Source organism: Cavia porcellus, unplaced genomic scaffold, assembly GCF_034190915.1.
Source record: "Cavia porcellus strain 051 isolate PalLab524CR breed Dunkin Hartley unplaced genomic scaffold, mCavPor4.1 scaffold_28, whole genome shotgun sequence".
Taxonomy (NCBI): Eukaryota; Metazoa; Chordata; class Mammalia; order Rodentia; family Caviidae; genus Cavia; species Cavia porcellus.
In genome coordinates, this window is record NW_026947511.1 from 19,821,726 (window position 1) to 19,848,224 (window position 26,499).

General features: G+C 38.7%; 1 protein-coding gene across 6 annotated transcripts in view; it reads right to left on the minus strand.

Moving 5' to 3' along the window:
* Positions 1–26,499, minus strand: part of Ank3 (ankyrin 3) — a 635,468-nt gene that overhangs the window by 126,629 nt on the left and 482,340 nt on the right. For all 6 annotated transcript variants that reach the window (XM_063239289.1, XM_013156636.3, XM_013156637.3 and 3 more), the window contains 9 exons: positions 25,263–25,460; positions 23,394–23,492; positions 20,701–20,799; positions 18,937–19,035; positions 16,178–16,375; positions 14,728–14,826; positions 14,349–14,447; positions 8,438–8,635; positions 5,116–5,214 (listed from right to left, as the gene is read on the minus strand). In XM_063239289.1, the coding sequence (XP_063095359.1) occupies positions 5,116–5,214; positions 8,438–8,635; positions 14,349–14,447; positions 14,728–14,826; positions 16,178–16,375; positions 18,937–19,035; positions 20,701–20,799; positions 23,394–23,492; positions 25,263–25,460 (1,188 nt within the window). The remainder of the gene's footprint in view (positions 1–5,115; positions 5,215–8,437; positions 8,636–14,348; positions 14,448–14,727; positions 14,827–16,177; positions 16,376–18,936; positions 19,036–20,700; positions 20,800–23,393; positions 23,493–25,262; positions 25,461–26,499) is intronic.

Here is a 26,499-nt window from a genome sequence, read left to right on the forward strand (position 1 = left end):
GCTTCCTCTGGCTACTGAGGAATCAAATGCTATACCTGCCTGGGTCAGAATGCTGTTTGATGAGAGAGCCTTGAGGATAGTTTGTCCAATCATGTTGTAGTACAATTAGTTTAACTGGCAGAAGCAATACTTTTCTTGAGTTCAGAGATTAAGAGGTCAAAATAATGTAGTAGTATTTGTGACATACACACTAAAGAGCTAAGTTTCTAGTTACTTGCCCAAGTAATAATGCAGTGTTTCTAATGACTGTTGAGCCAGATGTATTTGATTTAGAAATTGAATTCCTTTAAATTTTATAATGCATAATTTCTACTCATCCTCACAATTTACCATCTAACTCTTAGTAAAACCCTAAGTCATTCAATAATGGACTATTTGCTCATTCTGACCCCCTACCCCTCTACTAATCTCAGCTCATTTTCTGGCCATTTCCCTTGTTCATAATGCTCTAGAACATTGGTTTTCTTGATGTTCTACAAATACTATTTTATTAAAAATGTATGTGCATGAACAAGAAGATTCAATTTGCTGGGACTCAAATATCGGAAATCAGATCGAGGGCTACAGTATTCCCAAATAAAATGGTGAAACTGTACGGAGTGACTGTACACACTATAATCCCAGGACTTGGGAGGCTGAGGCTGAAAGATTGCTGCAAGTTTAAGGTCAACCAAGGCTACATAGCGAGTTCAAGTCCAGCCTGAACTACATAGTGAGATCCTGTCTCAAAAAGACCAAAAAAAAAAAAAAAAAAAAAAAAAATTACCTCTAAAATTAAATGGTTGGTGGGGGGACCTCTGAGGCATTAGAACAATCAAAGCTCATAAAAGAGAATTTTCATAATTATTAGAAAAAAGAAAGTGAAGTGTTATCTCTAACCCAAGCTACTTCAGCTCTGGCATCCTACATAATGCTATGAAATTTTCTCTTTCTTCTGGCATCTTCCTCTTAGTTTACAGATATACTTACTTGTTCCCTGTTTTGGAAATAAAAAGTACTCCCTTCAAATATTCCCATATTTTAGGTCTTTGCCTTTTATAATTAAAATTCTTGAAAGAAATTTCTTTTGTTATTCCCTGTTGTCATCTCCAATACTATTCTACTCCAGTGAAACTGCCTTCTAATGCCCAAGTGCTAATCCAGGGCCCAGGAAATGCGCTTCTCTAACGTGAAACCTCTGCTTCACAGCCTTTCACAGCCTGCATTTGTGTCCCCTCTGTCCTGATAGGTTCTCTTCCACCCTCTCCATCCATTCTAAGACACCCTTGACTCTAGGGATTTTTGTCTTTGGTTTGCTCTACACTGTTCCTCAATGATCATGTCTATCTCCACAACTTCAACTGATATGTTCATTTTGATTACAGGGTCTTTTTTTTTAATTGGTACTGGGGATCGAACTCACAATCACGCACTTGCAAGGCAGGCGTTTATGCCGCTGAGCTAAATCCCCAGCCCAATATTTTCATTTTGATGACCACCCAGGAATCGTGACCTTCCTATAGCCCAGATCAGTATTTTAGTCATGTGTTGAGTTTTTCTAGCTGGATGGCCCTTGGTAATCTACAGATCTACAGGGCCAACAGACAAGTCTTCATCTTTCCTCCCACTGGCTGTCCCTCATTCTCTGTCTCACCGAATGATACGGTGATCATCCAGTTTACTCGGGTCAGATCCTGAAAGTCACCCTGAATGTCTCACTGTCCTCATCCCCCCATACATGTGACCTTTGAAATCTCACTATTCACTTATCTTTAAGGATTTATTACAATTTTCTCTTGTTGACATGCTTCCTCTCTGCCATGGTGTTGAGACCTTCTTTGTTCTTCACTGAGACCTTAGCCACAGCCTACCTGCCTTGGCTCCAAACTCTTCCACTGACTTACTTTTTGTATACTTTCCCAGGATCTTTGTAAACTAGATTGCTGATCTTATCACTCTTGTGTTTAAAACCTTGGTGGCTTCCCAATACAAACAGAATAAAAAGCCTCCACTCATGTAATAGCCTCCAGTGAGAGCTTATTAATGTTCTAGCAATGTATTAGGACATACCCAATCATTTTTCTAATTTTCCTGTGAACAACTACACAGTTCTTCTCTATACTCCCTACCTTGATAAAAAAACCTCAGTTATTGTATCTCTAAAATCTATGTATTTCTCTCAAATCAGGCTTTGCACCAATCTGCTTATACAAGTAATCCATCTTTCTGTGAATCAGTTTCCTTACTCATAAAATAGGGTTACTAATTTTACCAGTCACATTAGGGAAACTGTAAGGATCAATCAAAATAATTTCTAGAAAGCAATGACAATAGTACTGAGCACAAAAAAAATGGGTAATAAATTTTTGCTATTATTGTTATGTGTTGGGAGCCGCAGCCCCGAGCCCGGTCGCCTCACTTGGCGGACGTGAGGCCTGTAGTAAAGAGTGAGGCCTGAGGTAGATTACCCCTCCCATCGAATATGTTAGTTTCCTGCTTACCGCGTAAACAACCCGCTCAACAATATAGTCTGCCTGGCAACTGATGATGTTAGCCAATCAGCTTGCCTTGCTTACTTTAACATGATTGGACACTGTACCCGTATATATACCGGTGCCACCCCTGGGCGGAAGTAGAAGCCAGATAGAAGCCCGGAAGTAGAAGCCCAAAAGGAGCCGCGGAGAGCGGACCGGTAGAGGCTTTGGGGCAGGCTGAAGCACAAAAGGAGCCGCGGGGAGCGGACCAAAGGAGGCTTCAGCTGGGAGAACCCAGGGCAGGCTGTACGGAGAAGGAAAATAAAAAGAAAAGGTTGTCCACTACCAGACTGTGTCGTGTGTCCTTCCTGCCGGCCGGGAGCGGACATCGACAGTTATGTCGTCTCTACGTTACAAATTTTGTGAGGGCAAGGAGTGTATCATCCAGGTAAGAATTTGGGAGTGAGCAGGAGTTCTACAAGTGCACTTAAAATGAATGTCAAATAAGCTCTTAAAATTTATCTTATTTTGGGGGGCTGGGGATTTAGTTCAGTGGCATAAGCGCCTGCCTTGCAAGCAGGCAGTCGTGAGTTCAATCCCTGGTACCGATAAAAACAAAAAAGACAAAAAAAAAAAAAAAAAAGAAAAAGAAAAAGAAAAAAGAAAATCCCCGGCCCTCTTAAAATTTTTTTATGATTTATGCACAAAAAATCTAATTTACCTACCAATTCTCAAATTAGTACCTTTTGAGAATCAATGACTTTCAATGAGTGATTTCCAAAATGCACTTCAGAGCATTATCCTTTTAAAAGCAAAAACCAGTGGCTTCGTTTCAGCTGACAATATACTTACTATAAAACCTGGTGGCCAGTAGCACACTTTATTGTGAACTGATTTACTAAACACCAAAGGCAAAGGGGGGAGGGTATATAAAAGGTCAGTAAACAAGTAGAAAGGCTGGAAAGATCAGGCTGAGGACTCTGGTCTTTTCCTCATAAGGAAAATGAGTCCTTGATATTTTTACTACTATTATTTTGAAGTCTTATACCCATGAATTGAATGGTCTATCTCCCACCAGAGGGGTGCTCGGCAAATGTCTTGGGAGACTTGAGAGTTCTCAAGATATTATAAACAACCTGCACACAGTTAAGCAGCAAATGCCTGCAACCTATCTCTCTACTTCTGCTCTCCTCTAGAATGGCACAATCACAACCACTTTCTCTTGATGGAGGAAAAAAAAGAAAGAAAAAGAATTTGTCAGATGGAGAGATGGAGAGATGCTTTCTCAAGAAACATTATTGGAAAAGGGAAGGAAAAAGTATACACTTTAAAATATACTAGGAACAAAACTAATCCCTGCCTGAGAACCTGAGTTGGGCTAGGTGAGAGGCCCAGCAGAGGCTTGGCGATGTGTGTAAGCTGAGAGCTGACAGAGCCTGGGATTCTTTCTGCCATGCCCAGCTGGCCTGGAGAACCACACAGGCTTCCTGACTGGATTTGGGTGTGTGCTTTGGATGTACATGAGCAGAAAAATGCAGAAAAACTGGCCCAGTCCTTGTCTTCTAGAAGTCTACATCTAAAATTTAAAGTCATTTCAAAAAGGAGAAGTGACCTAGTAAAATGTTTCAGGTGTTTTTTTTTTTTTTTTGGTATGTGTATAAATAAAACAACACAGAGTGAATGTATTTTTTCATGAAGCCGCAAGTTTCCTAAGTGGAGAATCTTTTCTTGATCAAAGTAGTCAAGCAAAATACAGAAAACCAGTTAAATTCAATTTGATTTTGATGTTTGCAGTACAATTTTACCTGGTTAATTCTTGGCATTAATATCTTTAAAAGATTCTCATGCTGCAGAATCTATTTATATTATACAGAAAAATATTTTATTTAAAATATTTAATATTTTTTTAGTATCAAACATGACACATATTAAGAAAGAAGAATTTTAGAGTAGATAAATCTGACATGAAGTAATACAATAAGCATCTGAAGGAAATATTCAGAGAAATGGAATTGATAAAAGTCGTATCTTTGGTGATAACACATAACATCCATTTTTTAAATCTGTGTTTAAATTGTGGCATTCTTTGAAATCACTCAGTATGTTTTTTTCTTTTTAAAAGTAAGCTATTTTGTCAGAGAGGGAAGGAGAACACCAGTGTAACTGTATAGCCTGTAAAGAAACTGGCAAGTGAGTAATAATTGAAAATTTCTTAATTTAATAATCTGTCATCAGTTATACTGAGTGAAGTTAAATTACTGACAAAATTTTCTTTTTATATATACACACATACACATACATATTTTTTCTGATAGAATCTAATAGTATACATATACACATCTTTTTCTCATGAAACCTAAAAAACATACAAGCTCTCCTACTGCCTGGAAGGATAGGTCCATAGTAAGGCTTAAGGCTCACTCGTGGAGAGGGATGGTTGGCACAGGCACTGACATTTAACTCATATTAAGTACTCAGGCCATAACGATAAAAAGTGTCTGAGATGCCATAACCAGAGACTTTGGTGCCCCTCACACAAATGCACATTTGAAATAATGCCCTAAGTGACATGATTGAAGGTACTTTCTTCCTGCACATTGTAAAGGGTCCTAAACTGGTGTCACCAGTGGGAGTCGATATGGGTGGGGGAGGGAGGATGTACCTTTGTCTGGGCATCTACATGTGCTCCCTGGTTCACCAGGACTTCGGCCACATTCACTCTGTCTTCTTGAGCAGCGAGATGGAGTGGGGTGAGGCCACTCTGCGAAAGAATCCAAGTGTACAGTCACCCACAGGAAGGAATTAGTATACACAGCCATGTTTCAGAAACAACTGGGAAGGTCAAGAAAGTAAGCCTACAATTTCTATGTTAAAAATAAAATCTAACAATAAAAGTTCATACCACACGATATGAGCCCTATGGCAGCATTACTATTTGAAGGCTTTAAGAAAATTTTCAAGCATACTCAAAAGTAGAGGAAATGGAGTACATTTGTACTTTGTATATTTATTACAGATTCAGCAAATATCAAGATTTTTGTGTTTCTTGCTTCATGTATCCTTTTTCTTCCCATATTCATTCTTTGTGGCATCATTTGTTTTAAAGCAAATCCCCCGATATTACACCATTTTTAAAATGTACATACTTCAGTGTTCATCTATAAATAATAAAGACTTTTCTAAAAGGCAAAATTCTATAGGATTTTAACACATTACCAGTGATACTAGCTTTAGCAAAAATCACTAAAATAGTATCTGTTTACAAAGTCAACGTTGACACATGGCATCTTCCATATATTAGCATCTAAAGTCTGATGGGAATTTTTTGTATGTTTCTTCCACGTGGGAAAGGTACCTGTGGGATGTAGTGAGCATAATCAGTAATGAGAATTTCCAAGTCATGTCAGTGGTGTATGGTTTGATGAGACTGATTATTTGAAACTGACCCTACTGGAGAATCTATGGATTCTTGGTTGTTTTAATGACAAAGAAACACTCACTCAGACTGTACTCTGGTTTTAAAAACCTCTATAATTATAAAGCATTTTTGTAAATAATATTTAAGAGAAAATGAGTTAATGTAAGTGTTTTCAAATTGTTTTATACATTAGGATCACAGAAGCTAATATCTTGAATTCTTTATTTTTTGTGTTCTTGATTTTCATAATGAGAAACATCAGCCTGTATTACCTGTCAGAGGAAAGGAGCAAATCAAAAGCAGCTTTGGGGAGGGTACAGAGCCTTATACTCTCAGAACTTTATTCATTTAGGAGTCATGAGTTGATCAGAAACATTATAGGACTCACAGTCATTTGGTCATGATTTCTGATGACTTTGAACTACACTGACTCAACTAAGAGAAAAATATGAAAAGGAAGACCAATAAATCTAAAATCTAAAACAAAACAAACCCTTCAAAAAAAAACTAACCAAACAAACAAAAACACAAATGCAGGCCTAAAGAAGTACCACTCAAACACTGACATAATCATGGAACAATGTTTCCTGTTCTACTTTAGTTGTAATAGTATTTTCAGCCATAGCACTTTTATCAGTTGTTCCTCAGGATTTGGCTCATAGGCACTCGACCCTTATGTCCAAGAAAGAAGGACGCCTGGCTACTGCTCCAGCTGGCAGCATACCTTGGCATCATCCACATGATGCTGGTTTTAGGTCCATGTAGAATGCAAGAGTTGTGGTGTCAGGAAGGCTGTCACCTAGATTTCAGAAGAATGGTTGGGAGGCTCGGTAGTGTGCCCCTGAGAGGGCAATGTGTGAAGCTGTGAGTGTGAAGCCAGGGGCACAGTGAGATCCCAGAAGTTTGGAGAAGCCAAGTATATGGATTGTCTGATGAAAATTTCATGGAGGAACAGTGCCAGCCCTAGAGAGAAACCTTTGGAGCCACAACCACCAGCTGTCCTATAGGGGTGAAGTCACTCAGTCTCTCTGGAGTTCATAATTTACCACAGTTTGCCAGGGATGCTGAAAGCAGAACTGCAGGATTTATGTGTGCCTTGCTGGGTTTTGGTCATCCTTTGTTCCCATTATTTGCTATTCCTGTTTGTAACTTTCAGAATGCAAATGTCTGTCTTGTGCCAGTGAATGTTGTAAATTCTTTACTATATGCATGAGCGTTAGTAATTCTATTAACATGTTCCCAGTCTCTTGTTAACTAATGCTGCACTTTGACGAAATGTCGGTCCTTTCTTCACTTCACTAAGAACGCAGATATCAAACATGAGGTCAGGGGTATTTGGGAGCTTACGGAAAGGTTTCCATACTTACATACAAAGATTATACCTGTATATCAACAGCTTTTCCTATCTGTTCACTAAAATAGCTATTCTAAATTTCTATTTTAAAATGAACTCTCTAAGGTCAGTAATGTTTCCAATTTTTTTGGTAACTTAAAGACTTTAAATTGGGACAGGCAAGAAACAGGAGCCCCAAAACAATTGTGCAGTAAAGCAACAGGCTGTAACTTGCAACTTCTTGTTGCTATGTTCTGGTGAAGTAAAAATGCTACTTATGGAACTAATAGAACAAAACTTCTTCAAGTCACAACAAAAACTTCAGCCACTTCAATTTTATGGCTGCATAAATGCAGAGGTGTGTGGCAGTAAAAGATCCATTCACATTACTCCCATGCCGAATACCACCCCTACACGTATATACACTTCCAAAACACTTATTACGTCATCCATCATTCTGAGTACTTTCTGAAGCAGTTCTGGAACTTTTTGTGTCTAGATGAGATGTGATAAAAGAAAACACTATGAACGCTGCCCCCGAGGGCCATCCAACAGTACGGCAGGTTCATAAAACCTCACCTACCTTATGTACCGGACCTGGCTTCTGTGTCTTTCACAAAGTCTAAATGATCAAGAAAAGTAAGTGTTTTGAATCCATTCAGGACCTCAGCTTGACTATGACAGTACAAGCAAAGACACTCTTTTTTTTTTTTTTTTTTGTCTTTTTCCCTTTTTATCGGTACCAGGGATCGAAGTCACGACTGCCTGCTTGCAAGGCAGGCGCTTATGCCACTGAGCTAAATCCCCAGCCCCCGCAAAGACACTCTTGAAAGAGGGCTTCTAGAACTGTTTCAGAAAATGTCAAGAACAATAGAATAAATGCATTCAAAATAATAGGGAGTATTTTAAGGGAGATTAATGACAATGTGTCTTTCATTGTAATATATTTTCAATTTAATCATTCACCATAAGTTTACTATATTTTAAATTTATAATCATCCACTATGTATTTCAATCATAGCTTGTATATATTTCTTTGAATTACTGCCATTCTGTTATTACTATAATCTTTTTCAAGTTTTTGCTGAGATAAGAAAGATTTTAGTAAATATCTCTGTGTAATATTATACTTTACACAGTCTGTGTGATGCAGAACTTTTCATGCTTTAGTGACCTTTCTGCAGGGTGAAGTTTCATGGTGGTAAATTTTCTGTAGAACAGGGGAAAAGTTACCTTATTGCTCAGGTTCACATTCGCATTTCTGCTGAGAAGCAGCGACACCATGTCCACGTGCCCTTCCTGCGCTGCAAGATGGACGGAAGCAATTCCTTGCCGGGTAACTGCGTTGGCATCAGCACCATATTCCAGCAGAGTTGTTGCTATGTCCATCTGGTTCTTTTTGGCAGCGATGTGCAGCGGTGTATAACCATTCTGCCAACACAAATCACTTGGTCACAGGCCCAATAATGAGATAAAAACGTGCACGGTGTATTTTCCGATAATACACTTCTCTTTCCAGTGCTTTTGACTACTTGAAAAATCACGACTAAATGAAACACTGTTAAATCAAGTGGTTTCATTAATATAGTGCCCTTTTGCCTTTCTAGGCTTGGAAACAATTTAAGACACAGTTTAATACAGTACAGCCAGAGTATCGTCAGTTTTCTGAAAGGAATACAGGTTTTCCTTCTGCAAGGAGTCATGTTAATAGGTGCTCAATAATGGCATGTTTCATTAAAATTTGGGCTAGGAAGAACCCTTCCCGAGAAACAATAAATAATATGGCACCACTGCAGCATGCTTAGAGCCATCCTAAATTCCATCTTAAAAGTCCCTCCAATAACCGTTTGTTATGGTTTGATCATATCCCCTACAGTTCTTGTGTTAGAAACTTAAGTCCCTCTGCAACGGTGTTGCAAGTTGAGGCCTTTAAGAAGTGACAAGTCACTGGGGCTCTGCCTTTAGGAAGGAATTAATGCTGTTATCTGAGGCCTGGGTTAGTTCTGGAAATGGGTCTTTTGATAAAGGAATGACTTTGCTCCCTCCTCTTCCTCTCACGCCCTCTTGACCTCCCATCTTCTGACATGACAGATCGTATAAAAAAATCCTTGGTAGGTGTGGGTACTTCAGCCTTAGCCTCCCCAGTCTCCAGAACTATAGGAAAAAAAGTCTCTAATCTTTATGTATTGCCTAGCTTCACAGACCCCCGTAAACAGCAGAAAATGGACTAAGAAACCATATGCTGCTCACAAGTTGCAACTTTTTGTTTTCATGGTAGTCAGGGTGCTGTACCCTACCCATTTGCTCATGTGATTAGCTCTTCTGCTGAAATTTAGTTTCTGTGCTATGCTTCAGCTAGATTAGTCATCTGTACATCCCCAAACAGAATAAAGTGTCATCTTTTTTGCCTTACCTGACTCTACCAAGGAAGAATTTCTCTAACATGCCCATGAGACCAGTATATAACAATCTAAAATTCAGCTCTATGGCCACACCCTCCTGAAGTCTACGTTTCTGAACCTCCCAGGCCCCAACGCCTAGCTTCAACCCTGAGGGACATTTACTGACACTCATTTTTTTTAATAAATCTGTCTCCTATAAAAATACATTTGTTGAGTACGTAATGATCATATTTGTCTTTGTATCTCTCCCTAGTACCCCAGAATAATCAACAGATATCAATTAAATGAAGCAAAGATACTTTCAGAATTTGAATCAAGTACACTAAAGCTTTCAGTACATTCTCTCTCTTGGCTAACTCCTGATACTTGGAGACAATCAAAATTCCTTTGATAAGTTGTTGCTCAGTTGTGCCTCAGCAGCCATCAGAATCTCCTCGTCTAAGAAATCTCCAGGGAACTTTGCCTTGGCTCAGTCATTTAAGGGAAATGCAAGATAACCCTTATATATGGACACGAACCTACATATAGAGACATGCAAAGGGGAAATGTCACCCCTATATTTTTCTGAAACCAGCCTCTGCCAAAACTGGATGAGCCACAGAAGATGATTTTGTATCCCTATTTTTAGTTTTGACCTACTGCCATCTGGAAATCCTAGTTGCCCTGGAGAACATTTGGCTCTCTGACCAAATACGCAGACACACCCTTTAGAGACCAACGCCTTGGATCCCAAGCCAGGACTTTGGACCCAGCCCAATGTTCCAAAGAATGACAGAGGATACTGGTCACCATTGCAACCTGTCCCATAAAAAAGAACATATTCACAAAGCTGCACTAAAATAGGAAACAGGACCAGTGGATATGTCTAAAACTAACTAATTAGGATGGCAAAAGCAATTTAAGGTCAGATTTTAACTTATCATTCATCTCATCTCTTTTTTGCTTTTAGTACTAATACAACTTTAGCAAGTAATTTCTAACCAAGACAAAGCAGCCCAGTATCCTTGCAGATGTGACAATTCTCTTGATTACTTCTAATTGGAACCCAAAATCTTAGGTCCTACAACACTTATCAAGACAAGCTGTAGTATGTCAATTTCAGATAAGCAACTTTTTATTCCTTAAGGATTTGTCTTGAGCACCTTACCTGAGATACAAAGTATAAAGTAAAGGAAAAACAACTCAGGGTATTATTTTAGAATGGAAAGTTAATCTTGGAAAGATTTAAATACTTTCAAGTAATAAATAGTTTATCTTGAAACTCACAAAGTTTTTTCTCATAAGCTTTTTCTATTTTCTGGAAAGTAAAATAATCCTCCTCTGCCACACTAAAGAAGAGAGATGCATTAATTAGAATAATAAAATAGGGAAAGATTCAACTGTGGGATAATCTTAATCTCTATTTTACTCCTTTGGTGTAAAAGACAAAATGCTTGCCAAGGATGCTTCTGCATCTCACCATGAAAATCAGACCAAAAATAGCTTTAAATTCTCAAAGGTGACATATAATATTGATATCACTTTGTGTTTTTCCCAATAAATTTCAAAACACACTGATCTATAGTAATAAACATGTTTTACATTTTATGAAAGAGAAATCAGACAAATAATAAGTAAAAGTTCACTATCTTTTCCATAAGTAGTGTTCAGGTTCTGTCTGGATTTTGACCAATCCTCTTTCCAGCAATATCCTGCCTCAGGAAATATATCTGGCTAAAAAATGGATTATGGAAATTCATCCCCCCCACCTCTGTCTCTGTCTCTCTCTTATCACATAATGCTTCTAGGACAGTGTAAGAAAACATATTGCCAATTAAAAAAACATGGTAAGAAGGCACCACATATTTCAAGAAAAAAGGAAGAGTTAACATAGACGTTGCTGCTGTCACACCACACAGTAATAATCCCTCTGTCCCTCTGTGCCTCACGTCTCAGGACTGTCAGCATTCCAGAATGCTGAGCCTTTGGCAAGCAAAGGAGGCAGACTGCTCACTCCGCAAGTACTCTCCTTCCTTATTTGTGCTATGAAAGAACAACTAGCATTGTGCATAACTAAAAAACTACATTTCCCAGCTTTTCTTTCAGATAAAAGTGACCAATGAAATGTAAGGAGAAGTGGTGGGTGGAGAATCTGGAAAAGCCCTGTTGTGCTGACTTTCCTTTTGCCTGCTACTTGAAAGGGGACCTGGCAGCCCGGCCAGAGCTCCGGCTACCGCCAACACCACAGTAAAACAAACTAAGCAAAACCAAAAAACAAACAGTGAGTTTGCTTTGGCATGCTGGAAACACTGAACCAACACTAACAATTGTTTAGCCTTCTCTCTTGACTGTTTATGACATAAGAAAAAAATGGGGCATTATGAGTTTAAACCACTTAAGCAAAGTTGTTTTGTTTGTTTGTTTTTGTTTTTCCTAGCCAATAAAGCCATCCCTAATGGATATAAACTGGTTTTGCTTGGGTTCAAAGTCTAGAAAAAGCCTCTAACTAGTACCACTGCCTCAGAAGATGGAGATGACTGGACAATGTGCCAGAGATGGCATTAAGCAGGCAATTGTGCTATGGGAAAGGGAATCAATGACCCATTAGAAAAGTCTGTGTTTAATTTACCGTAAAAGATACGCCTAAGGCCAATGGGATGTTATAAGGAGTTAAAGTACTGCTTTTTAACTATTTCAAAGATGTTTTGCGGATATGAAACCATGAATACTAAATCTGTTTTGACAAATAGAAAGCTAGAAATCAGCTACCAAGATAGCAGTTGGCTACGACCTGATTAACAGTTATTTGTATATGGAAAGAGAAGTGATACTCACTTTTGTTGCATGCATTATTTTATAAGTTGTGTCATTTTTAAATTACTTGGCACTAGTTGTGCTCAAGTTATTATAGTCCCAGATGAGTAACACTGACTGAGTTGCCTACCAAGACCCCGAGGTTACTTATGAGAAAAGAAACCTCAATGCCCAGGGATATTAAAAACAAACTAAAATGTACAACCATTGAATTCTAGTACAGGTTTTCCTCTTTAAAAATTGTGGTAGGGCTTGGTTTGTGGCTCAGTGGTAGAGCACTGGCCTAGCATACTCATGGCGCTGGCTTTGATCCCGGCACTGAAAACTAACAAACAAACAAAAAAAAGGAAAACAAAATTGTGATAAAATATACATTACAAAAGTTCCTAGTGAAAGCTTTTTAAGTGGATAGGTCTGTGGAATTAAGTGCATTCATACTGTGCTCTAATGATCACTACCATCCCTCTCTGGAACTTGTCCATCTTTCTAAAGTGAAACCATGTATCCATTAAATACTAACTCCCAATGCTTGCTTACTCCTTCCCTTGACTCTGTTTCTGAATGTGGCTGGCTATTCTATATGCCTCATGAGAAGAATGACACAATGTTTATTCTTTTGGGAGGGGCTTATTTCCATTATATAATATCTTTAATGTTCACTCATAGAGTAGCATGTATCAGTATTTCCTTCCTTTTTATGGCTGAATAATGCTGTTTTGAGTGAGTATGAGTGTGTGTGTGTGCGTGTGTGTGTGTGTGTGTGTGTTACACGCAGACTCCACATTTCTTTATTCAGTCATACACTGATGAACATCTGGGCTATCCCCATTTTTGGGTTTTAAAATTTTCTTTCAAAAATGAAGCTTTATTAAGTCAAGGCATGCCTTGACAAATATTATTCATGATAAAATAAAGTTCAGAAATTATGGTGGGAATTTACATATGGATGAAAAGCAAATTTACTAGTTTGATGTTGAACTAGTTTAATTGGGTACAGTTCAGATGACGCTGAGCCAAGAAATGACTTAAAAAGTGTAGAAAAGAGGTTCTGAAATTCTCTCTAAATGTAGAAAATGTGTTGAATTTTCTCACTTAAAGTTTCTAAAGTAAGGTACAACAGGCCAGATTCACTTACCTGTGTGTACAATTGACTTGGTCTAAATATTAGTTTTAAAGGAGAATATTGAAACTGTCTCCAAATGGTGAAGTGAAAAGCATTAGGGATGCTAACGGGTCTTTCAACCAATAGAATGTCCAAAAAGAATTAGACATCATTAGAAACTATAGTTTGCATCATTACAGTCTTTCTGACAATAACTACCAGGTTAACATTAGAGACTTTTAAACTATATCAACTACATTATTTTAACCCAATGTCTAAATTCTGTTTTGTCATCTGCTCCCCCCCAGTCAGAATACCAGCTATATACCCTACATTCTTTATCCTTTTTCTCAAAAATCTAAGTTGTCTCCTGGTCAAAAATGGCCTAAGAATAGATATTTCCCATTAGCAAAAATAAAAACACATACACAAAACTTTCCAACCAATTTTATAAAACACAAACAACTTAAAGGCAATGTTTTATGGCCCAGAAAATGTACTACATCTTTTTATAACTTTGACAGAATAGAACTTTTGTACTCCTTTTGGAGTACAAAACCTAAGTTTTTAATCTGGTTAAAGAGTATTCCAACTTCTCTTCTTCTCCAGGCTCCAGGATATCTTGGATTTTCAAGAGAAATCAATTGGCCAGTAACTATTTATTGAGCACCTATCACATTAGTTGGCTAGTTAGCCGAAGGCATAGCTTTCCTAGCTGCTCTAGGTCTGTGATTTTTAATGGCATCTGGATGAGAGGGGAGCACTGTAGGTGAAGCAAAAGTGGGTGTTCGAACAGAGACTCATAGACACTGCCCATCGGCCCCCTTGTGCTGTGAACTGGAGGTACCTTTGCAGCCGCATGAGGTGAGGCTCCTTGGTCCAAAAGCAGAAGGGCCACTTTCTGATTATCGTAATGTGCAGCTACATGCAGTGGAGTTAGGCCACTCTGAAAACGTGCAAAAACAACAACGAGGGTCAAAAGTGTCTTAATATGAAGGCTTTAGACTTAGGAAATGGGATTAGATTAGGTACAACACAAAGCGTAGTTGATAGCCCAGTGCCACAACACTTGCACCACATGTTCATCTGGCTATTTGAGTGCTCTTCTTCCTAGTGGGACTTAAGTAGGGTTTGGTTATTTTTGAGATCGCAGCAGGGGAACATTAGCAAGTGTTGGTTTTGTTATGACACAGTAGCCAGTTTCAGGCTGGCCAATCACCTCCTACCTTCCCAGCAGCATCTGGAGATGCACTTTTCTGTAGCAGGAGGTTGGCTACTTCGAGCTTCCCATATTTTGCTGCCACATGAAGAGGAGTAAAACCTTTCTGCAATAGAAAACAAAAAGTAATTAACATAGAAATGATGAAGGGTTCTGCTTTTCTAGGAATGACAAATTGTTCTAATAATTAAGATCAATTAAATGCATATTTAAGGACCAAGACTAGGTACCAAATAGTCAGTGTGTACCAATAGGTAGTGTCCATCAGGGTTTGAGAGGCCATAAATGTACGTGACATCCTAGACTACAGCAAATTAGAGCCAATGGGAAGCTGACATGTGGAAGGCCAAGGGAATCCCAATCCCTTCATCCATTATTTTGTTTCACCTATTAAATGAGGTCTAGGAACTAGTGTCTAACTCTACTGAACAGCCTAAAGAATCAAGAAGACAAAGTTTGAGATAGTCATCATTTATTCATATAGTTTTCTAAGTGTTTGCAATGATCTTCTGTATTGATTATACGTACTTTAATCTTTCTTAACCACATCCAAATTAAAGACTGAAGCACTAATGATTTCCTTTTTAAAACTTGCCATGCATCATTTCATTTTACTTTACATTTGCTACATTTATGTAGTATCATAGGAAAAATGACCTCCAAATTTTGCATTTTGTACACCTAGAGCAACCATGTGCTAGGCTACTACTGTAACAAATCATTTGGGCCAAGGATATAGCTCAGCAGCAGAGCACCTGCCTGCCAAACACAAGGTCTCCGGTACCAAAACAAAGAAATAAATAAATACGGCTGGGGATTTAGCTCAGTGGCGTAAGCGCCTGCCTGGCAAGTGCAAAGTCCTGAGTTTGATCCCCAGTACCACAAAAATAAAAATAAATAGGCAAATAGAATTTTAAAAAGACATCAGTTGATCTTAAAAAAATCAAAACAAATCATATATCATACAAGACACCAATAATGACAACAAAAAAAGAATAGTAAAAATAAATGGGGGGGGGGAACCTCCTAATTGGAAAGTTTTATAAAATCATCAAAAAAAAAAAAAAAAAAAAAAAAAAAAAAAAGAAAAAAATCTGTAAGTGCCAGGCATGGTGGTGCATAGCTGAGGAAGGAGGATCACTGTGAGTTCAAGGCCAGTCTGAACTACTTAGCAAGACCCTGTCTCAAAACAAACAAAAATAAAATAAAATAAAAGTAAAATAAGATAAAAAATAAAGGCAGTTTTTCCAGAGCTTTAATAACATGGCCTCAGGAAAAGGAATCTATAAATATGTTTTCAAATACAGAGAACTGCCCTTCAGCTCCCCGGGACTCTGCTGGCCATGTGAGCGACCATCTCAGGATCCATGCAGCTTCTGTGCTTATCACCATGCAGGCACTCATAAGGAAGACGTAGTTTGTGGGCCATGCCAGCATTCCAAGACTTGTTTGCATACCTTTGTTGTTATAGATAAAGATGCTCCATGATCCAAAAGGAATGCGGCTACATCCTCGTGCCCTTCTCGGGCTGCGAGGTGAAGAGGGGTGTATCCAGATGTTGTGGCTGCATTTGGAGATGCTCCCTGCTGCAACAGCTGCTGTACTATATCTGCCTTCCCCAGTCGGGCTGAAATGTGGAGTGGGGTTTGGTCATCCTAAATGGTAAGGTAGAAATGCAAAGCTGATGAGCTCAGAAAAATGATCACGCCATAATGAACAATTCAGGGAACATTAGCTGCTCGATAGCAGAGGCACGTTCAACTCTTTGATTCAGTGCTAAAAGGAATCTCATTCATCTTCTTATAAGATCAGAAATACAGGGATAGTGGAGCTGAGCTCCTTAAATTCCCTTAGCATGACCTAATTAGTAGAAAATCATGAAAGACAGTTCAATTTTTAAATCATCTTCACTATCAGCTGTCATAGAGTACCAGTTTTTAACCTTTCCTGTTTCCTGTTATAAGAGGTAAGAGAAGTAATCCTAGCAAGATTCATATGCCTGGGAGGAATATTATACTTCCACCAGCATTATGTGCTCATAAATACTAAAGTATATTATTAATTACACTGTCCCATAGCAGAGGGAGGGCAGGCAGCATGGAATTCGGCAGGTGTACCAGGGAGAATGCTCTAGCCAACAAGGCTGACAGGTGCCATACTCTGTAAACTGTGTGTCAGGAAACATGTCTGCCTTAAGCGGTAGGCCACCTTATAGTTAACAGCCCTACACGCTTAGTGTTTATACTCAAATGGAAGGGTCACCACATCTAATTTTCCCTAGAGGTGCCCTCTGATGACCCTCCAAGCAGAAACTTCTCAGTTAAACGTAATAAAAAGACAGAAGAGAGCACAGACACTGTTTTGGATGAAGGTGAAAATCAAAGCTACACGGACTATGTAACAAGTTAGAAGCATGAACAGAGTGAGAGGAGATGCTGTGAGGGAGAAGGGAAATATTGAAAGCAGAAAGAGACAGAAAAAGCCAGAGAAAAATCTCAGCTACTTCTATTACTGCCCCCATAACCACCAAACATTTACTGAGCACCTCCTATTGACTCCTAGGCTGTGCTTGAAGTACTTTATGTTAAGTCATTAATCTTTAAAACAATCTTTGAAACTGGGACAATCATGATTCTCATTTTGTAGATGAGAACTCTAGATAAACAAGCACAGAGTAGGGATATTATTAACTTGCCCAATGTTATACAATTGCTAAACTGTGGACCAAGGCTGAAGCCCAGGTAGTCAGCCAGACGAGCTCGGCTCTGAACCATTACATATACTCCAGTTGTTTGCGTGTGCAACCATTTCTAGAGATGACGTTTGATATATAGTTAACAATATTCACTGGTATGAGGTTTCTTTGAATCTGTAGTAGACTATTGTCTCTCTTAGTTATCCACTGAACCAATTTAGAGGATTAACAAAATCCAGGTCAGAGGGCAGCAGACTATATTGTAGGGGCCAAACCCAGCTGCCACATAGTTTTGTGAATAAAATTTTATTGGAACACAGAGTTTTCACTATAATTGTTTTTGCACTACAATGGCAGAGTGATTAGCTGTGACAGAGACAGTATATTTTGCAAAGCTTCAATATTTACTATCAGTCCCTTTTCAGAATGCCTGTGGACCTCAGTTTCTGGATGATCTACACTGGACACTGAAAGGTTGTCACAACCTTTGTACTCACCTGTGGATCTCATGCTTACAAGGACTTAATGGTTTGTTCCTACAGTAGTATCTTTGTTCTAATTAAAAGCTTGTCTTATGTTTGTATCAGTTACTATAACTATATATTTAAGCAATGTTTTAATAGGTAAAATATGAGTATAAAAGGAAAAGAAAGACCCTCCCCAGGAATATAAATTGAAAGCTTTATAAAGCTTTGACAGCAGTTGACTAAACACAATTTTGGTTAAATTAGATATGAGAGAGATAGCTGAATACACTAGCAGGAAATCAGTAAAGTCTAGAATATGCTAGTCAACTTTCTTCACAAGTAACTTTATTTTCTCTTCAGTCAAGCTAAAACTAGAAACTGTTCAAATAAATGGGAATAAATGTACATTCATACACTGAAGTTTAAAATTAATGGTTGAAATCATTATGTACTTAGATTCTTGATCTGAACTGCCACTGTGATAATCAGCCCAGATACTGATCCCCTGAGTGGAAAGCTAGAGGGTTTCTACTGATGGTTGACCATCAGGCAAGTATGAAACATCCAAATTCAAACCTGACATTCTTCTTACATGTAAAGGCAAATCCTCAGAGCAGCTTTCCTCCGATACTTAGGAATTATGATTTCCCAATTCACAGAGACAAAAAGATCCTTTTCCCTTTTGTGGCTATATCAGCTGACATAATTCAACCAAAAGAAGTAAAGTTATGCTTTTAAGATGTGCTTGTTCTAGAAGCTGTCTGTCAGTCTCTGTCCATCAAGTGTGGGCCTCTCTGGACACATCTAGACCCAGTTTCTAATCTTTCAGGGACAATTTGGGGCATGCTGTTATTCTATTTAAACTATTGATTGGATACATGTAGATACCAGGGATTTTTATACTGTTATTTGAGTAGAGACTTTAGTTTTTGGAAGTTATGCATTTACTTTTTAAAAAAAGTGTTAGTCTTGAGAGACAGCACACATGTTTAAAGGTCTTATTAAAATCCCAAGTTTTTCCCTCAACAGGAAAGCGTTCATGTATTGCACATACCTTAGCTTTAGCTTCTACCTGAGCTCCATCTTGTACCAGATACCGCACGACTTCAGCCTGGCCTGAGCGAGCTGCCATGTGCAGGGCCGTCTCTCCTCTCTGGGAAACAGGAGCCAAAGTAAATTAACTGTAGCTCTGAAGAAGATTGGTATGTTTTATTTGGCATAAAGTTTATCATAAACTTTTCTTGCAAAATGAAGAATGGCCTTAAGTACTTCCTTACTGAACAGATAGGGAAGTGAACACATAAGTGCTTTTAGGACCTTGAGCCATGATGGCAAGGACTTCAGGGCCACCCTAGAGGACCCTGTCACTTACAGCATCCAAAGTTGCCCAGGAATCTCCAGTATAGCCTCAATAGGGATAGAAAGGTGAATGCTCACAGGGATCAATCAGCGAGTGAATGAGTGAGGCAGGACAGCTAGGGAGAGCCCAACCCGAAAGCCCCATACCTGCCCCAAAGGGGACCACTTCCATCTTGTACCTGCAGATTGCTGCTGTGACTGTGCAGGACACCAGCCCTACTATGCTACACCCTTCTGTTTCCAAAAGAAATGGCACTCTGGACATCCGCGTACATACATTTCCCAGTGTACAAATGTTGACTCTGACAATGGAATTAAAAACAACACTCTGTGTGGGCACCGGAAGTCATACTTGAGGGCCAGATGGGTCTTCTCTACAGTAGCTGTTTTGTGTCTTCCACTTTACTTAACCAGATCAGCATCCTACTCCTTACTCTATCACGATGGTCATTTTCTTTGCCTTGTATGATTATGTCAAATTTGAAATCCTGTACAATGTCAAATGCCACATATAGATCTAGGGTGACAAGTCACTGCCTGATGTCTACTCTGAAGTGAATATCATGATTCTCACAGCAAGGCTTAGCAAGAGAAAATTATGTCACTATGTAATCTTACACACAGAGTTAGTTCCAAGGTTTTAGTATAACATGCTATTGATACATATGGTTGATACATTGTGTCAGAAGTTTAGAAATTTAACTAAGAGGCTCAGCAGGGTGCCAGGGTTCTTACTTTGTAAATATCTTCATCCTGTGCAAGCAGAGGGCAAGGAGATTTTCTGGGTGCTATGCCTGCCCTGGAAGGGGAGTGACCTGTTATAATATAAGGGAGGAAAAGGGGCTTGTTTTTCCCCCGTTTTGATCAGGCTGCTTTTGCTGGCTGCTGCTTTGAAGTGTTGCCCTGGTGCCATGCCAATCTACCTTGGCGTCAGCTGATTATGGACTGAAATCGCCACAAAAAGTAAGCTAAATAAACTTTTCCTTCCTTCATTTAAGCTTAAACAAAACCTTTCCTTACTTCATTTTTGGTGTCAGATAGTTTATCCTAGCAACGAAATAAAAGTAATCAAGATACATGGTCCTTACTTTGAAGTTACTTGAAATTAATTCATTTAAATGATGTAGTACTTGTACCCTTATCCTCCTTAACTTTGAGCACATTTTACTGCTTTTAATATAGAAAATTCCCCACACCCATAAAATTACACTTTTAAAATATATAATATATAATAGTAAAGTACTTATCACATTCATGAACACATGAATGTTAAGTCCTAAAAATTTTGGTCAAATAGCCAAGGAATGGATTGTGCCTTCCAAGTAAAAGAAACAAAAAAATGTTCTTAAATTCTATCTTTTCAAATAGTCAACATAAGAGTTAGTTTAACCATAATTAAAAACCAAGTAAACGAAAGTCACCTTTGCAGTTTCTTAAATACTCACAGTTGAATACTTACCACATTGGTGGTGTTCGGTGAAGCGCCATGATGCATTAGTTGTGATACGATATTTACATGCCCCATGAAGGCAGCAACATGGATTGGGGTAAGGCCCGACTAAGGGGAAAGGAAGGAAGCATTGCTTTATTGGCTTAGCATTCAAAGTGTAAACACTTCGTCTATATGCTTGCCTGCCTGACCTCCTTCCACCTATTTATCCATCTGTCTACCCTGTCATCAATCTGTCCATCCATCCATCCATCCATCCATCATCCATCTCTGATTAGTAGTCAGATTAGATCAGGTTAGAAGGTATCAGGACATTTATAATGTCACAGATTTTATAAGGCAAATGTATCAACACATAATTGTCACTTCCCTAAAGCCAGTTCTGTGGTTATGATAGTGCTATGCCATACTTCTTATAAAGACCTACGGAAAAAATGAGAGAGAAATAAAGGTTTTTTTTTTCTTTAATACTAAATTTTCATCATCCATATGAGTACGCGTGTATGTATATAGGACAGAGTGATAATACATACATTAGTAAAAATTATTTTTAACTTAAAATTCTAATATTGGGCTTTCAAAAAATTTGCATGTACTGAAATATTACACAAAAAAAGAGGAGGGTGCTTTACATAAAGCCATTCCTCTAATAAAAGAGTAAACTGCACTGATAGTTTCAGTAATTTTTTTCTTTTTGAGACCGGGTCTCACTAGGTAGTGCAGGCTGGCCTTGAACTCTTAGGTAGCCCAGGCTGGCCTCAAACTCAAGGCCATCATCCTACCTCTATCTCCTGAGTGCTGGGATCACAGGCCTGCACCGCCATGCTTGGCTAGATTTTAATTTTTAAATTTGCTTTACATGCCATATACATGTATGCACACACACCCCTGAAACACGATTCAGCAAAAAGTAGAGTAGATAAAAGAGGATTGAAATCTCAAATCAATTATCTTATTAAACAGTACAACTGGCTGGTGCTTTTTATATAGTTACTCCTTTTTAATTTTGCTGAATTAATTAAGCTTAAAATATACATATCATAATCTGATAAAAATTTAATAGGCTTAGAAGAAGCTTATCCATTTTGTTTTTAAAAGGGAGAGAAGGGACAATTAATTTCTAAAGAAATTTGAGAACTGTCAGAAGTATGTGAAGTAATCCTGTACAGTAAGTGAGGAACAAGACAGAAGAGTAATAAATCCAGTTGCCCCACTTCAAAAGAGTGAAAAGTGAGGAAAGTGAGGAAAAGTTTTGTTACAGTTTGACTCCTTTTCCCATCAGCAGGGGGAGTCCCGAGAGCCTGGTACCAGCTGCCTTTTGAAACTCACAAGGACCTTCTCATCACTGATGGCATCTCTGGACACCAATTCAAATATCGGTCAAATCTTTCTCCCCAGTTTATTCTGGTATTTTAAAAGGCTTTCCATGCACTGAGAATAAACATACTATTTTCTACTTAAAATAACAGAGTGCTTAATGCAAAGCCATATGTCTGGGCAAAGAACAAATCTGTATTAGTTTTCGTTAGCCATTCAATCTTTCAAAAGTATGTGTTACAAGTCATGGCAAATATTCTATTGCAAGGTAAGAGCCTGAGGTCAAATAACAACTACAAGACTAGACTTTAATTTTTATGGAAGTGTAAAGGCTTCCACAGAGCCCCATGCAGGGTCCATGCATTGTGTGAGTCTGAATGCAGAGAAGACTCCCCTGTCCTCAAGAAGCTTGTGTATTTGGGGTCCTGAGGAACAGCTGGCTCATGACAGCTGGATAGATGCTTTGATAAAACATACACAAGATGAACAGTGCGTAGTTCAGACCTCAGAGTGAGGGGAGAGTGGCTGGAGCAGACAGCCCAGATCTGGTGCTAAAAGGTCTGTGGGATTAGTCTGGCAAAGTGCTTGTCGTGCAAGCATGAAGGAAAGAGGGCTCAGTCTAGAAAACGGCAGTGGTTAGGATCTGCAGGGACTAGAGCGCTGGGAGGCTGAAAGTCGGGTGGGGGTGGCACAGATCTGGAGGGGTAGATGCCAGGCTTGCTTCAGTTTGCAGAAGGCTCAGCCCTGCTTCTGATGGTTCATGTCTCTCAGCTGGTTCACAGGAAAGACACCGAAAGCTAGTCCTTTACTAACGCCAGCAACTCTGTGTTTCACTAATTTGAGCTTTTAGAGAGGGCAATCCCTACTTTATGAAAAACACACAATTTGTATTATTCAGAGTTTCTCAACCTGGCACATTTGACATTTTGAGGCAGAAAACTGTGGTGGGAGGTTATCCTATACCTTGTGAGATAGTGGTTAGCATCCCCTGACCTCTACCTGAGAGCTGACAGTGGTACTATTCAGCTTAAAACTGCAGATATTTACAGCAATTGCCAAATACCCCTTTGAGGACAAACTTGTCCCCATTAGAGAAGCACTGCCTTGTAACATTTCATTTAAGTTACGCTTTCTGTGATGGTGACACTGGCCTTGACTGTATTCTTGGTTATATTTCTAGACATGGGATGCATCTGCATCTTCCCTCTCATGCTTCACCTAAGACCTGGCCACTGTTTTGGTGAGGAGTTCAGAACGTGGTCTGTGGCAGCAGCACACAAACAAAACCAGGTGCTCCCTAGATAAGGCCCTGGTATTCTGGCTCTGCTCTCAATACCTCAGGAACCCTGGGAACCCCAGAATCCCTGGAACCCCACTCTGCTTACCTCGGTTACAGCTTGGATGGATGCACCATGTTTCAGAAGAAGTTCCATTACTTTAATTCGATTCTTTTTGCAGGCAATATGAAGGGGGGTAAAGCCATTCTGCAAAGAACAAATGTACTTATTTGCCTGAGTACATTCTATTGAAATCCAGTTCCACTGTGTACAGTGTAATCTTTCTGCTAAAATGATGTGCTATAAAGACTTCAAAATAAACAGAAACTATGAGGAGTGAAACAGAATGGTGATTCATTTCTGGGAGCAGAAGTAGTCTAGCTGCTCCCAGGAACTGAAGGTCCCCTGAAACTACAGTTGTGAACAGGAAGTAAATGTTTTGCCATCTCCCAGTAGCTAAGGCAAATAAAATGAAATGAAATAAAATAAAATAAAAACTTCCTTATTTTATTTTGGAATTCATTCTTCCAAACAGCATCCTTCTTCTACATCATTTCAAAAACATAACACAACAGCTGTGCCTAAACATACATCTTCATAGCCAGATTTCAGCAATAACTATTTTGACTTATTGACTATATTTTAGAACAGTAAGACCAGTTATAAAATGCTGTTATTTCTTGCCCAGCTTTAAGATTCAAGTAAGTGCTTAATCTATGGGAGCAGAAATTTGAATGATTCAACATTATTTGGATCATTTAATATTTAATCTAATATCTGCTTTTTAAAAAAAGTACCTCCCAAATTGCCCTGGCTGAAAGCTGATATGATGCCATTATACTTCAGCAGCTAATGGAGAACTATAAACTACCAGGGCCCACCATAAAGGCTGAGGTCAAAGTCATTGCAGATACTTCCGAGCAGGTTCCCAAGATAATTTCTCTGGCTAGAGTCCATCCCAGGATGACTGGCTTACAAGCTCCATATGTTGTGAAATCTCCAGAGTCCCAGAAAAATGAGAGCCCACACCCTACTTTAAGACTTTTTTTTTTTTATATGGAAAAATGAGTCATGATTGCTAATTTATTTTTCTCTCTCTTCAGAATTCAAACAGGTTTGACATACTGGGTGGGATCAACAGCTCTTGAATGTTGCTTCCCTGGAATCTTTTAGAATTAGAAGGAGAATGGAGCTATCTGGGGTCTGGAGAGTGCAGAAACCTTCCTGAAAATGTTCAGCCTTTACTTGAAAATTGCTGGTAAACTCACACTTTTTCTCTAAAATTGGGTGGCTTTTTTTTTTTTTTTTTTTTTTTTTTTAGTACAGGTGCTTATTCTGAACTAAATTTAAACAACTTACTAAGTAGAGACAATTTATTTTTCAAAAAACCTCAACCAAACAAGCGAAAACCAAACATTTTTTCTGAGCAAACCAAAATACAGCACATCCTGAGGGCTAAAAGAGGAAGTCATTTTGTGTAGCAGTTATAGCTGCAAACTGGACCAAAATTTTGATGGTTAAAAAAAACAAGATGGGGGGGGGGAGATCACAGGAAATATTCCATTGACTGACAAGGGTAACAGAGCACTGCAGATAAAGAATTTCTGGATAGATGGGTTTTTGATCATTTTGTTTTATATTTTTAGATCTAAGAAAAAACTTAATTCATAACAGTCATAACTAACTTTACCTATACTAACATGAGGTTGATGTCTTCATTCTTTTTACAACTGACATTCTTCAGGCTTTATTTGAATAAAAGAATCATAAGTTGATCCCATAGACTTCTCTTCTATAAGAAACTCGAAGTATAAATTAAAGAACAAAATAAAAGGCGGCAAAATCTGGGAGGGAGCCCTTCTGCAGACAGGAGGCAGTCTATGCTTTATTTAACCAACGCCTCCCACTTTTGCCTGGGTAAAAGCAATCCTTTCCTAAACAAGAGACCATGAGATGGTCTAGGCTGGAGCCACTCACCAAGGCTTTGGCATTGGGGTTAGCCTTCTTATCCAAGAGGACCTTGGCGACTTTGTAATGGCCGCAGTGAGCAGCCACATGCAGGGCCGTCAGGTAGTCATTGGTGACGTCGTCCACGGGCACATTGTGCTGGAGCAGAAGCTGGACGCAGTTTAAATGGTCCCCTTGTGTGGCCATGTGCAACGGGGACAAGCCATTCTGTAACACACGTGGAAATCAACTTTAGTGTTTTATCTTTTAAATGCAAATGTGCTAAAAAGTGAAAATATGAACAGATAAATTCTAGTTTTTCACATGAAAATATCTGATGTTTTAAAAGGTACTAAAGACTATTTTTGAGCTACAGCTACTTTTTCTTTTCTGGTAGTGCTAGGGATTGAACCAGGCACTCGCACCTGCTTGGCAAATACCCTAACACTGAGCTACAGCCCCAGCCCTTCGTATTTTGATATGACAGGATTTCACTAACTTGCTCCTGCTGGACTTAAATTTGCCACCCTCCTCCCTCAGTCTCCTGGGAAGCTCGGATTTCAGTTAGGCATGTATGACTACTTTTAAGATGGGTCCTCCTACTTCTCCTATCAATCATTTACAAACTGTCAAGGATAATTCTTCTCCTGATTTGAAAGCAATATGAATTGTATTTGCAGTCAAAATCTACTGTATTCTTAATGAATAGAAACTTTTATTTAAGGCTGAAAGAAGAAAATAGACAAGAACTGCTACTCATTGGACTGGCATTTATGTTGTCCTTGTAGATTAATTATGCTTGACATTGACAATGAATGGGTCAATTTTCCTGTTGCAATTTAAAAAAACAAGAACTGATTACAATGCATAATACTCACATAATATTCTTTCACAATTAGCAAAAGGAAAACCTTTGCCATTTCTGTAAATTTGGTGCCCCCATGTGTCTGTGACAAGGAAAGGCAAGTCTTGATCAATTCAATAACTCATGCTTCCCTCTTAATTTAATTCTATTGGACTGAAAAACAGTTAATCTTGTATATTAGGAATGAGTTGAAATTTTTTTTGAACTGAGGGGAGAAATTAATATAGTCAAATAGTCAGAGGTAAATAAAACTTTTAAACAGTTAGAATATAGCTCAAAAGCCGAGCATATGTTTAAAATTTGTGAGGCCCTGCATTCAGTACCTACCACTAAAAAAGAAAGAGAAAGAAAAAAAGAAAGAAAGTTAGAGTGACATTTAATACTCAGTACACATTTTCTAAT